The 15,000-nt window shown below is 38.0% G+C and overlaps 1 protein-coding gene across 1 annotated transcript in view; it reads left to right on the top strand.

Annotated features, from left to right (window-relative positions):
• The window catches only part of LOC115231017 (hexokinase-1), a 19,417-nt gene extending 7,308 nt beyond the window's left edge, over nt 1–12,109 (top strand). Inside the window, exons 3-10 of the mRNA XM_029801113.2 lie at nt 387–523; nt 1,322–1,421; nt 3,261–3,340; nt 5,773–5,885; nt 7,610–7,765; nt 8,625–8,767; nt 9,936–10,069; nt 11,946–12,109. Of these exons, the coding sequence (XP_029656973.2) occupies nt 387–523; nt 1,322–1,421; nt 3,261–3,340; nt 5,773–5,885; nt 7,610–7,765; nt 8,625–8,767; nt 9,936–10,069; nt 11,946–12,014 (932 nt within the window). The 3' untranslated portion in view covers nt 12,015–12,109. The remainder of the gene's footprint in view (nt 1–386; nt 524–1,321; nt 1,422–3,260; nt 3,341–5,772; nt 5,886–7,609; nt 7,766–8,624; nt 8,768–9,935; nt 10,070–11,945) is intronic.
• Nucleotides 12,110–15,000: the final 2,891 nt, after the last annotated feature.

Here is a 15,000-nt window from a genome sequence, read left to right as displayed (position 1 = left end):
AGTGTGTGTGTCTGTGTGTGCATGTATCTATGATTACAAGCACCAACAATTTGGCCTCTTTGAATGTCCAATAGATCTGTCATTTTAATGAATTTTAATTACCTTTTTCTTATGATATCTGAAAAGAAGCAGCAATTTTAGCAAAACATATTAAGCAACACTAATAATAAATTGAAAAATATAAAACTAAACAAGCTTTTGATGGTTTTATAGATATTTCAAAATTATGATGCCATGATGCTAGGTGTTTCCATTATTTTGTCCAACCTCTGTATAAGTGTGTATATCTGTTTCTTTGTGCAGACTATACAGTGATTAAGTAAATCATACAGCCACCTCCTAATTAATTAAACTGAACTAAATCTAATCCCTTCCATTCTATTCAGGCTTCACATTTTCATTTCCCTCAACAAAGAAGAGTCTGACCGATGTGGAACTGATTATCTGGACGAAAACCTTCAAATGCACCGATGGCCCTGGAATGAACGTTGGTCAAACACTTGAAGACTGCTTGAAGAGAAAGGTTTGTGGTTAACCTTCCTTTGTTTCTATGTTGGTAATTGTGGCTTGTAATTAATCATTCGTATAATATTCTACTAACATTAAAGGGTGGCAAGCTGGTATAATTATTACCAGGCCGGGTGAAATGCTTAGTGGTATTTCATCTGCCGCGAGCTGGCAGAAACGTTAGCACGCTGGGCGAAATGCTTAGCGGTATTTCGTCTGCCGTTACGTTCTGGGTTCAAATTCCGCCGAGGTCGACTTTGCCTTTCATCCTTTCGGGGTCAATAAATTAAGTACCAGTTACGCACTGGGGGTCGATGTAATCGACTTAATCCGTTTGTCTGTCCTTGTTTGTCCCCTCTGTGTTTAGCCCCTTGTGGGTAGTAAAGAAGTAGGTATTTCATCTGCCATTACGTTCTGAGTTCAAATTCCACCAACGTTGACTTTGCCTTTCATCCTTTCGGGATTGATTAAATAAGTACCAGTTATGCACTGAGTGATGATGATAGAGATGATGATGATGATGAAGTGATGATAATAATGATGGTGGTTGTGTTGGTGTTGGTGGTGTGATTGCTTGATGCTGAAGGTTGTGATAATGATAACATGGTGGAAGCGATGGTATTGATGACGATGATGATGATAATGATGGTAGCAGTATGATTGCTGCTGGAGATGATGACAATAATAATGATGATAGGGATAATGGAGTTAGTGATGATGGTGAAAATAGCAATGGTGATGATGATGATGATGATGATGATGATGACGACGATGATGATGATATTTCTCTGTCTTTGTCTTTCTCTCTCAACAGAATATTCCAGTTGATTTGGTGGCAATAATAAGTGATGTTACAGCCGCCTTGGTCGCTGGTCACTACTTGGACAAGCAAAGTTGTATTGGACTCATTCTTGGTATGTATGTATGTATGTATATATATATGTGTATATATATATAAATTTTTTTTCGTAATGAGATAAAAAACCAAGGGTGTGTAGATTTTAGAACATTTATAGATAGAAGGTCTTACAGCTGTTTCAAGGATATTTATTATATCCCTTCATCGGAGACGGTGTGATAGGATGGTTAAGTAATGGTTAATTTAGATAAAATACAAAATAGAGAGTGAGGTGGAAGAAAGAAAATAGATGTAAGATATGTAGGGATATTGTATTTGTAGATTCATTTTTTTTAGGCAAAATGGTATACCTATAAGATTCCAATACCTTATGAATAAAATCCAATAGTATTTAAAATTGGTCATTCCAAGTATAGAGTTTATACACAGTGTTATTGAATCAAACCCTTGATTTCTTTTTGCCAAACTGCTAAGTTACAGGGATGTAAGCAAACCAACACTGAGTGTCAAGTGGTGGTTGGGAATAAACACACACACACACACACACAGATGCACACACATATACAGATGCACACACACATACAGATGCACACACACATACAGATGCTCACACACATACAGATGCACACACGCACAGATGCACACACATGTAAGATGCACACACACAGAGATGCACACACACATACAGATGCACATACACATACAGATGCACACACAGATGCACACACACACAGATGCACACACACACAGATGCACACATACATACAGATGCACACACACATACAGATGCACACACACATACAGATGCACACACACACAGATGCACACTCACACACACACAGATGCACACACACACATACAGATGCACACACACACAGATGCACACACACATACATATGCACACACACACACACAGATGCACACACACACAGATGCACACACAGAGATGAACACACACACAGATGCACACACATACAGATGCACACACACACATATGCACACACATACATATGCACACACACACACACAGATGCACACACACACACAAATGCACACACACACAGATGCACACACACATACAGATGCACACACACACAAATGCACACACATACAGATGCACACACACACACACACAGATGCACACACACAACACACACACAGATGCACACACATATACAGATGCACACACACATACAGATGCACACACACATACAGATGCTCACACACATACAGATGCACACACGCACAGATGCACACACATGTAAGATGCACACACACAGAGATGCACACACACATACAGATGCACATACACATACAGATGCACACACAGATGCACACACACACAGATGCACACACACACAGATGCACACACACATACAGATGCACACACACATACAGATGCACACACACATACAGATGCACACACACACAGATGCACACTCACACACACACAGATGCACACACACATACAGATGCACACACACACAGATGCACACACACATACATATGCACACACACACACACAGATGCACACACACACAGATGCACACACACAGAGATGAACACACACACAGATGCACACACATACAGATGCACACACACACATATGCACACACATACATATGCACACACACACACACAGATGCACACACACACACAAATGCACACACACACAGATGCACACACACATACAGATGCACACACACACAAATGCACACACATACAGATGCACACACACACACACACAGATGCACACACACACACACACACACAAATGCACACACACACACAGATGCACACACACACACAGATGCACACACACACACAGATGCACACACACACAAACCCTGTAAACCTAACCTTATTTCTTCTGTCTGTTCTCTATTTTATCCAGGAACTGGCTGTAATGTCTGCTACATAGAAAATGTTAAATCCATCGACAAATGGCAAAGTGAGCCGGACAAATCAAAAAAGGTTTTTATTTGATGTTTCCCTGTTAATGTCTGTATTTTGTTCTTTTTCTGTGCAACCATCTCTATGTATGTATGTAGTGGGGGTGCAAAAGTAGGTATACAGTGAGTATCACATCAATGTTATGATACTTAATTCATTAAAACTATTAGCTCATTAAATTAGACCCATTTTTGATATTTTCAGGGTCATTAATCATAATAAAATATTTATCATAACTATTGTTACGGTTGGCTAAGTGCATTTCGGGTTTAATTAGTGTAGTGTTTCTGGTGACCCACATAGGAATAATGGTTCCAGTATGTCTGGTGAAAATGTGACAGTCTTTTGTCTAATGGAGGACTAATGGGTTTTGGAAGGACCTGTGACCTCGTGCGGTTGAGAAAAGGGTCAGGAGAATGTGAGAGAAAAGGGACAGATTAAGGGCTGAGAGCAAATAGAGATAGGGTATAAGCAGTAGGGGACGGATGGAGAGGCTAAGAGACAGCAGGCGATATAGATAGAGTAAGGAATCAGATAGCAAATAGAAAGGCTAAGAGACAGCAGGCGATATAGATAGGGTATAAGGACCAGGGCAGTTAGAAAGGGTAAGAGCGATATAGACAGAGGGAGATGAGGGGAGTGGAAGAGAGACAGAGACGAAGTGAGGTCTGGGCAGTCGTTGAGCGGTCGTCGAAGAACACAGACGGATCTGGCAGTCGCTGGCCGGTCCTCGATGAAGACAGACGGACTCTGGAGGTCAGAGCGAGTGGATGGAACCTTGGATTTAAGGAGCAAGCGTTGGAATTCCTGGGAGCGAGCTGGGATGCGAGGAGGCCTAGGGGCAAGCGATTGGAATATGCACAGAGGGGAATTAGCAGAGTATTCAGAGGATTTAGCAGTATTAAGAGATGAGTGCAGAATGGGACACTGGCGATTCAGTTAGGAATTAAGGTATGTGTTTGTGCATTGATATGTGTCACGAGGTAAAGAGACTGTAAAAGAAGAGAAAGAAGAGAAAAGAACAGTCAAGGACTCTGTCGATGTGGTCGATAAAGGACATTGTGAAGAAGAAGAGTAAAGGACTTGTTGAATTGTAACGTGAATTGTTGTGATACGAACATTGTATAATGTATCGAAGTGTTCTGATTGGACTGTGACGTATCGTGAACATTATTTGATCTGGACTTGTTGTGTCGTTACTGAACACTGTTATATTGTTACATGCATGTTGTTAAATGCTTTGATCTGTGGTATACCGTATGATGTATTGATTTGTTGTTTGCCTTAAATGTATTTGATGTGTAGCAATTGATTGTCGTATAAACTGTTGTTTGAATATAAGCCAGTGTTGCCAGTTGTTGCCTTGCCTCTTTGGGTTGTATCTCGGGTTGTGCCTCTGTATCTCTGTGCTGTTGAGGTTGTGGCAGTATCTATCTGTATCTCCTCTCTCCGCCTCTTTGGGTTCCGTGGCGGAACTTGTGTGAGCCGTTCGGGACGGGCGACGACGGGTGATTCCGCAGCACTATAATAATACTTTTATCATAACTTTAAAATTTTTTGATAAAAATAAATGACTATTGTATGTGTTTTCTTTTTTCATAACTGTATACCCACTTTTGCACCACCCTGTATATATGTATATATGTTCGTAGTGAAGATGCGTGGCTGAGTGGTTAGGGTATTCAGCTCATGACGATAAGGTTGTGATTTCGAATCCTGGCTGTGCATTGTGTTCTTGAACAAGACACTTTATTTCACATTGCTCCAGTCCACTCTGCTGGCAAAAATGAGTAGAGCCAGTATTTCAAAGGGGCCAACCTTGTCACACTCTGTGTCATGCTGAATATCCCTGAGAACTACATTAAGGGTACACGTGTTTGTGGACATTAATTTTACAGGCAGCTTTTTTGTTAATTGGATCAGCTGGAAAACTTGTTGTCGTAACCAATGGAGTGCCAGTAATATGTGTATGTACAGTGGGGGGAAATAAATATTCGTACATGTCAAAATTCTTTATTTGTTTAATTTCTAATGAACATAAATGGGATATACCAATACTATATTTGCATACACGTGCATAAACAAAGAATATGCAAAAGAAGCTAATAAATTATAGTAACTAAGGAATTTATATACCTTATTTGCCAACAGACACAAAGACACACATGGATATATACATATCTGATGGGCTTCTTTCAGTTTCCATCTACTAAATCCACTTACAAGGCTTTGGTCAGGCCAGGACTTAGAGTAGAAGATACTTACCCAAAGTGCCACAGAGTGGAACTGAACCCAGAACCATGTGGTTGGGAAGCCAACTTCTTACCATATCACACACTTTGCAGAGAAACTGTCCTGATACATATTCATGGTCTCGTAAGGCATAGGCCCCAGATTTTATATTTTCCCTTTGAACCCCAAATCCTTTCAGTATTTGCCCTTTATTTTTACAGGTCATCATCAATATTGAATGGGGAGGTCTGTCTGATACTGGATGCCTGAGTTTCATCCAAAATGAATTCGACTACGAAGTAGATAAACTATCCAACCATGTTAACTCGTTCACGTATGTAAACCTTATTTCCTTCCTTGAACACATGATCTCCTTGTCTTTGAACAATTTCACGGTTCTTTCTTTTCTTTGTTTTCAAATAAACTAGTAAAAAACACTGATCCTTCATTCCACACAAAAAGCACTGGTAATATGGTACTGTGTAAAAATATGTAAATGGTAATGAAATAGTCAGTAATGATTATCATCATCATCATCAACATTTAATATCCATTTTCCATGCCGGCATGGGGGTTAGATGGCTTGACAGCAACAGGCAAGGCCAGGGGCTGTAACAGGTTCCATTGTCTGCTTGGACTTGATTTCTACAGCTGGAGGCCCTTCTTCACACTAACCACTCTACAGAGTGAACTGGGTGCTTTTTTACATGGCACCATCAACAGTGTTTTTTTATGTGGCACTAGCACCCACAAGAATGCTTTTCCCATGGCACCTTGGTTTTAAGCTCTTATGATAATAATAATAATAATAATAATAATAATAATGATAGTAGTAGTAATAATAATAATAATAATAATAATAATAATAATAATAATAATAATAATAATAATAATAATAAAAATAATAATCGATAATGATATTAATAACAACAATAATAATAATTTCAAATTTTGACATAAGGCTAGCAACTTTGGGGGAGGGGGTAAGTTGATTAGATCGACCCCCATGTGTAACTGGTACTTATTTTACTGATCCCGAAAGGATGAAAGACAAAGTTGACCTTAGCAGAATTTGAACTCAGGATGTAAAGACAGACAAAATGCTGCTAAGCATTTTGTCTGGTGTGCTAACAATTCTGCCAGCTCACCACCTGAACAATGATAATAATAGTCCTTTCTACTATAGGCACAAGGCCTGAAATTTTGGAGTAGGGGACCAGTCGAGTTGATTGATCCCAGTATGCAACTGGTACTTAATTTATCAACCCTGAAAGGTTGAAAGGCAAAGTCGACCGTGGCAGAATTTGAACCCAGAACAGACGAAATACCTCTAAGCATTTTGCTCAGCATGCTAATAATTCTGCCAGCTCACCACCTTAATAATGATGATAATAAAGTAATCCCTCAACTGTTGCGGGTGCTACGTTCCAAAAACCCTCGCGGTAGGTGAAGATCCGCAAAATAGAAACAGTACTCTACTCTCTCTTTTACTTGTTTCAGTCATTTGACTGTGGCCATGCTGGAGCATCACCTTTAGTTGAGCAACTCGACCTCAGGATTTATTCTTTGTAAGCCTAGTACTTATTCTATTGGTCTGTTTTGCCAAACTGCTAAGTTACGGGGACGTAAACACACCACCATCGGTTGTCAAGCGATGTTGGCTGGGACAAACACAGACACACAAACATACACACACACACACACACATATATATATATATATATATATATATACATATATACAACAGGCTTCTTTCAGTTTCCGTCTACCAAATCCACTCACAAGTCCGAGGCTGTAGTAGAAGACACTTGCCCAAGGTGCCACACAGTGGGACTGAACCCGGAACCATGTGGTTGGTAAGCAAGCTACTTACCACAATATTTTAAAAATTATTTTAATAATTTATATTTATTTTATTATAAATGTAAAACAACACCAAGGAGGAATTGATTTAAGCTTAAATAATAAACCATGATAGGTGAACCGTGATATGGTGAGGGAATAATGTAATAATAATGATGTTAATTATTTTTTATTTTTCTACATTTTTAATTACAGGTATGAGAAAATGTTTTCAGGTCTTTATCTCGGTGAATTGGTGCGGCAGGTTTTGGCCGACCTGACAAAGAAGAAAATCCTGTTTAAAGGTGAGGGGTCTGACAAGCTATTTACCCCCTGGTCATGGGACTCATCAAAAGTATCAGACATCGAAAGGTATGCAAAATCCTATTTTATATTTATTTATATAATTTCAAACTTATTTTTGTGAATGGTTTAAAAATTGGTTGCTGGTGTGGCTGTGTGGTGAAGATGTTTGCTTCCCAGTCACATGGTTTTGGGTTCGGTCCCACTGCATGGTACCTTGGGCAAGTGTCTTCTACTCTAGGTGACCAAAGCTCTGTGAGTGGACTTGGTTGATGAAAACTGAAAGAGAACCATTATGTTTGTGTGTCTGTCTGTGAGTCTGCATCCATGCATGTGTGTGTGTGTGTGTGCTTGTGTGTTTGTGTGTATGCTTGTGTGTGTGTGTTTGTGTATGTGTGTGTTTGTGCTTGTTGTGTGTGTGTTTTTGTGTGTGTGTGCATGTGTTTGTGTGTGAGCATACACGTGTGAGTGTGTGTGTGTGTGTTTGTGTGTGTGATCGTGTTTGTGTGTGTGAGTGCATTTGTGTTTGTGCATGTGTGTGTGTGTTTGTGTATGTGTGTGTTTGTACTTGTGTGTGTGTTTGTGTGTTTTTGTGTGTGCAAGTGTGGGCATGTGTGTGTGAGAGCATGCATGTGTATAAGTGTGTGTGTGTTGGCATCTTGAATTTTGTGTGAAAGTTGTAAATGATCATCTTCTGGATTAATGTTGACTAGCATTGATTCAAATATTCAGCAGAATGGAAACACATCTTTGTGAAACCCTGTCATCATTGATTCCATGTTTGCAAAGTTGGGCCAGTACTTGTGTGGGGCCACATGTAACATTCTGGGTTAACCTTCCCTTCTTGGACATGTGTGTGGCTGTGTGTGTAACCCAAAGAAATTCATCAAAACTAAATGAATGATTAGAACTGTTGTTGTTGTTTTAGAGACAAAGATGGAAGTGATGAAAATACCAAGAAAGCTCTCGATTCCTTTGATCTTGGAGGAGTAACATCAAAGAGGGATCTGGTACTCACTCAGTTTGTCTGTTCCTTCATGTCTCAAAGAGGAGCCTATGTACTGTCAGCAGGTAACTTCATTCATTCATATTTTGTACCTCACCCCCACCAAGCCCTCTTCCCTTAACCCTTTTGGTACCAAATTCTGTTGAAATGCACTGCATTTGTTTCAATTAATTTTCACTGTCATCAAGAATTTGGTAAATGCTGTCATTATTAACCCTTTTGATACCAACCCGGCTAAAACCACCTCTGGCTCTGTAGTACAAATGTCTTGTTTTTAAAAGTTCTGAATTAAAATCTTCCACCAAACCTTAGTCACAATTTGTGTTCCTAACACTAACTTATTGATAACTAAGTTATTTTACTAAATTCTTTGTTATATTTAAAATTAATTGAAAGAAACACAGAGCATCTCAACAGTAATATGGTAACAAAAAGGTTAAAATATATAATACAGAAACAATTCTTAATCCTTTTGATACCAAACCAGATGAAACCACCTCTGGCTCTGTAGTACAAATGTCTTGTTTTCAAAAGTTCTGAATTAAAATCTTCCACCAAACCTTAGTCACAATTTATGTTCCTAACACTAGCTTAATGACAACTAAGTTATTTTACTAAATTCGTTGTTATATTTAAAATAACTGAAAGAAACACAGAGCATCTCAAAATAAATATGGTAACGAAAAGGCTAAGCTGATGTTTAGAACAAAAATTGAATTGAAATTTTGATGGGAGATTTTAATTTAGACCGCCTTAAAAGAAAAAAAAATTGTCCCATAGAGACAAAGGTGGTTTCAAGCACAGGTTGGTGTGTTTGTGAGGGTAAACTATTTAAAAATTGTAACTTGTCAGTTAAATTCCTTACAGAACTCTCTTTGTCTTGTTACCTGGTACCCTTAGGCTCCATCAAACTGCAACCACTATATTTCAACTAACCATAGCCATATTCTCATTTTCCTTTGGTAAGCTCTGCAAATGAGTGAAACTGGTCAGAATGTTATGTTAGCATATCTGAGTGAAATACTACACCTGTTTTTTGCCTTTTAATTTCTCAAGAAATGATTAGAACCAAGGTTATATGAACAGGAAGAGATGTGTTTTATATATATATATATATATATATGTAGCTCCACTCATGCTAGCACAGAAGGTGGATGTTAAATGATGATGAAGATGATGATGATGATATATATTATATATACATATGTGATTTTTTCTTCTTTATGTCCAAAGGATTGGCTGCTGTAGTTGACCGAATAAACCAACCAGAAGTTACAATAGCCGTTGATGGTTCCTTGTACGAGCAGCATCCAAAGTACCATGACTACATGTTATCTGTGATCCATACTCTTTCTCCACAGTCTAAGGTACAGCCATCTCTCTCTCTCTCTCTCTCTCTCTCTCTCTCTATATATATATATATATATATATATATATATATATACACACTAAAATTAATAAAAAGAGTACAGTTAACTTGTCACGAGGAGTGAAAAATCTAACTCTTAGCTCTGTCTGCTTCTTCTCCTGGAGCAACGTGAAATAAAGTATCTTGCTCAAGAACACAACACACAGCCTGGTCCGGGAATCAAACTCACTGCCTCATGACTGTGAGCCCAACACTCTAACCATTGAGCCATGTGCCTTCACATGCAAAAGAAATGTAAAAAAGGGAGGTAATTCCTTTTTCTTTCTGTTTCTCCTACCATTTCTTGTTCATATATGAAGCTGATATGGTCCTGTGTTCCACATCAGTTGCAGCCAGTCCTTTTTGCCTTTTTACAAAGTCTATGTAACTTTCTAATTTTAGAATTAATCTCTCATTAATTTTACTCCTCTCAACTTTTTCCTGGACTCTGCCCAAAGTGTTGGACTTTCTACTTCTCATGGCAAGCTCACTGTTCTTGCTTTATTGACTTTACTACACAGTATAAGTCTTTCAAGTCTTTCCAACACATAACAATACCAGCCTCATTCGAGACTGTTTGATCACACACACACACACACACACATGAATTTAAAATTTTTTTCTCGTAAAGCCAAAATGTCAAAACAAATTATGAGAAATAATACAAGTCAATGATAAGTAGTTCTGCTTTGTATTTTGATATTCCGGGGTTAGGGCCACTTCTTCAGGAAATTTTTGGAGAAAGGGTCTTGTGTGCTGACTTCTGTATTTTACAGCTTACAACACCATTTCTCCAAAGATTTCTTGAAGAAGGTGTCCTAACCCCAAAATACTGAAATACAAAGTAGAATTACAAACCATCAAATTTCTTATAACTTGCATTGTTTTAGCTTTATAAGAAAGAAAGTGAAAACATTTATACATATATCAGACTATGCTTCATGCAAACTATACTTATATACATATATAAGGCAAAGACTGGTATAACTTGGCACCAGTGATGTTGCAACTCATTTCTACAGCTGAATGGACTGGATCAATGTAGAATGAAGTGTCTTGCTCAAGACCATAGCACACAGACCGGTCTGGGAATTGAACTCATTACCTCATGATTGTGAGCCAATGCTCTAACCACTGAGCCATGCGCTTTCACTTGCACAGGAAATCTGGTCCAAACGCTTGAAGCACTGAACTCAGGTGAAGTATCTAAGGACCAGCTGGATGTGTTAAATCAGGCGTTGTGTTAGCCCTATCATTCTAACTTGGAGAACCCGAGAATCAAATGATGTTGTTGTTGTTGGAGGTGGTATCAAACTGGCTGGTCTTAGTCCTACCACCTTAAGTTATTAAGCCATTCATGAACCAGCAAGGGAAAAAACTCTTGTGGTCAGTTGACCGAGAAATAGCAGCCAAATCTTCAAATAACATATTAATGTAATAAAATAAAAGAAACGTATTATATAATGCTGAATGCAATATGTGTAAAACAAATAAACAAATGATGGCATGGTCATGGTTGGAACACGCTTGATCAGATTTTCCAAACCATACTCTTAGTGAAACATGTTCAGCAAAACTCCATGTAATTCTTCACAATAATAATAATAATAATAATGATAATAAACACGAATACATGTTCTCAGAGATAAGCACACACAGACTCACATTAACATATATTTTCATATACAAGCGCACACTCCTGCATATTCACACACACACACACACTTGTATTGGTATAAGAATATACACTTACAAACACACATACTCACAAATGTATAAATTCAAAATGTTTTAAATCCTGTTAAATTTTCTTACTTATTTTTTTGCATTTTCAGACAAACATAGTTTTGGTGAAAGACTCCAGTGTGCAGGGATGTGCATTTGCTGCAGCAATCGTGGAATAAACACAAGTATTTCACAAGGCGGCAGTTTGCACTCCATTCTGCAGTATTTCACAATGCAACACTTTTAACGTAACGTCAATGAATGATAAACAAAGTAATAATATGCTAAAACCCCTTACACAGCTTGTTTAATAATCCTAGAATATTTCAGAACAAATTCCCTTTTACATATTCCATATTTTCCAACATACAAGTCATCATAGTATTTAGTGTAAACATTCAAATATCATCATCATCTTTCCAAATTCTGCTGTATTTCACATGGAATATTTTGTTCACTGAAATAGTCTCGGCTTATAAGTCAACCTTCCTGTTTTGGGCTGTAAACTTTGACTCCTTCATATTTATGCTATGCACTATATTATAGTCAGGGCCTGCTCAAGGAACTGACAACTTAGGCAGTTACCCAAGGCACCATGTTAAAAAATTTGATTGTAAGGTGGAAAATATGGTATATACATGCTATATGGTGTATATGCAGCAATATTATTTTATTTTTAATTAAAAAAAAATAAACGAAGACCATATTCTTATTTCCTAGGTCAAATTATTCATGTATGCTAAGTATGGTACAGATTGATCCAGAAGTTTAGCCATGCATACAGGACACACACACAGACAATGTATTTTACATAGTAAGATACAAAGGCAGCGAGCTGGCAGAAATGTTAGCACGCTGGGCGAAATGCTTAGCGGTATTTCATTTGCCATTATGTTCTGAGTTCAAATTCCGCTGAGGTCGACTTTGCCTTTCATCTTTTCAGGGTCAATTAAATAAGTACCAGTTAAGCACTGGGGTCGATATAATCGACTTAATCCGTTTGTCTGTCCTTGTCTGTCCCTTCTGTGTTTAGCCCCTTATGGGTAGTAAAGAAATAGGTATTTCATTTGCTGTTACATTCTGAGTTCAAATTCCGCTGAGGGTGACTTTGCCTTTCATCCTTTCGGGGTCGATAAATTAAGTACCAGTTATGCACTGGGGTTGATGTAATCGACTTCATCCCTTTGTCTCTCCTTGTCTGTCCCCTCTATGTTTATCCCCTTGTGGGCAATAAAGAAATAAGAAATAAATAAAGAAATAAAATACATGTTCCACAGATTCTAATTAATGCTATGTTCTGTATGGATATATAAATGGTGAACTGGAAGAATCGTTAGCATGTCAGACAAAATGCTTAGAAAAATTTCTTCCAGTTCTGTACATTCAGGATTCAAATCTCACTGAGGTCAACTTTTTTTTTTCCTTCCTGGGGTGGGTGATGATAAAATAAAGTACCAGTCAAGTACTTGTGTCAATATCATCGTCTTGCACCCTCCCCTTAAAAGCGCCTGCTTTGAACTCTTCAATACTCTGATCCAATTTAGAGGGGAATGTTGCATGTATGTGAGCTTATACCACAGTGAATACCATATTTTCTGGCACACAAGTTAATGTAGTATATAGTATAAACATGTAGTGTTTATACTATAGCCAGGGCCAGCCCTAGGGTTGCTGGCATCCCAGGCAAGCTGAACTTCAGTGTGACCAAGCTGATGGTTGTGGAAATTTTCTTGTCTTTGTCATGCCCTCCTTGGCGCCCCCTAGCCCATGGTGCCCTGGGTGACTGCCTAAGTTGCCAATTCCTTGAGCTGGCCCTGACTATGATATAGTGCATAGTATAAACATGAAGGAGTCAAACATCATCACTGTTTTTCTAAATCCTGCTGCATTTCATATGGAGATTTTGATCCTCCAAAGTCGTCTTTGTATATGAGTCAGCCTACTTCTTTTGCCTGTAAATTTTGGTCTAAAAAATTGGAGTCGTATATCAGAAAATATTATAAAAGAAAGGAAATAATCAGACTCCAGAGAAGTTGGTTATTTTCAGCAAGCCATCTCAGTCTCTCTAACTGAATGGTTTTTTTTTTCCTTTGAAAAGTGGATTTTCCCCCGAAATATTATTGGATTATTAAACAACCCAAGTAAGGTAATATAGAATATTTCTTTTAGTCTTTCGTTCACTGACATTAACCTAACATATTTTGATCTACTTCTAACTTGTATTGCTCAAAGGCGTTACAAACATTAATCTTATTTTTTTTACATGCTGCAATGCTTCAACTAAATTACAGTACTCTCCAAACACACACACACACACACACAATGACAGGAACTTGTCCTTTTAATGACTATCCAATCTTTATTCTTCCACATCTCTTCCATGACTAAGTTTTAATATTAAGACTACATAAAATGTTGCGGAACCAAGAAAGGCAACTCCTACTTAAATAAAAGACCAAGGGTAGACAACCGTGTTATCATCGCAATAAAGCATGATTGTAGCAGAAGTTATAAACCTAATTGGGCTTCTATGGAAATATGTGAATTCAATATTTACTTGTTACTTACTTTTTGCATTTAGATACACACACGCATGCACATATGCATGTATATATATATATATATATATATATATATATATATATATATAACCGTGACCGACCAGGCTATCAGATGTTGCTACACAACGCTGGTCACAATGCGCTTCGCATTGTTTTAGCCTTCAAATGATGCCACCCCGCTAGCTAAGCGAGCAGGACATATATATATATAATCTTGAGAAGCCCTATGTTTCCTCTTCAGCAGGACTCCTGTTCCTCTTCCTTTGCCACACTTTGACCATCAATGCTGTATCCCACTCAGTTGTGGAGTTCTTGTTCTGTGAGTGCTTGGCTTAAGGAAGAGCATCCAGCAGTAGAGATCTTTCTAAAGAAGACATTGGAGCTTGGTGCGATCCTCTGGCTTGTCAGTTCCTCCAACAAACGTGTGTATGTATATGTACATACATATCTGTGTGTGTGTGTGTGTGTGCGTGTGTAAATTAGGTAGGTATATAGAGAAGTGCAAATTCATATCTCTTCCAACAAAACCATACACATATACACATACTCATACATAGAGTGAGATTAATACAGAAAGAAGGAAATATTCATATATAAATACACA

The sequence above is a fragment of the Octopus sinensis genome, unplaced genomic scaffold (genome assembly GCF_006345805.1).
Source record: "Octopus sinensis unplaced genomic scaffold, ASM634580v1 Contig17160, whole genome shotgun sequence".
NCBI classification, from domain to species: domain Eukaryota; kingdom Metazoa; phylum Mollusca; class Cephalopoda; order Octopoda; family Octopodidae; genus Octopus; species Octopus sinensis.
This window is presented reverse-complemented; position numbering and strand designations above follow the sequence as displayed.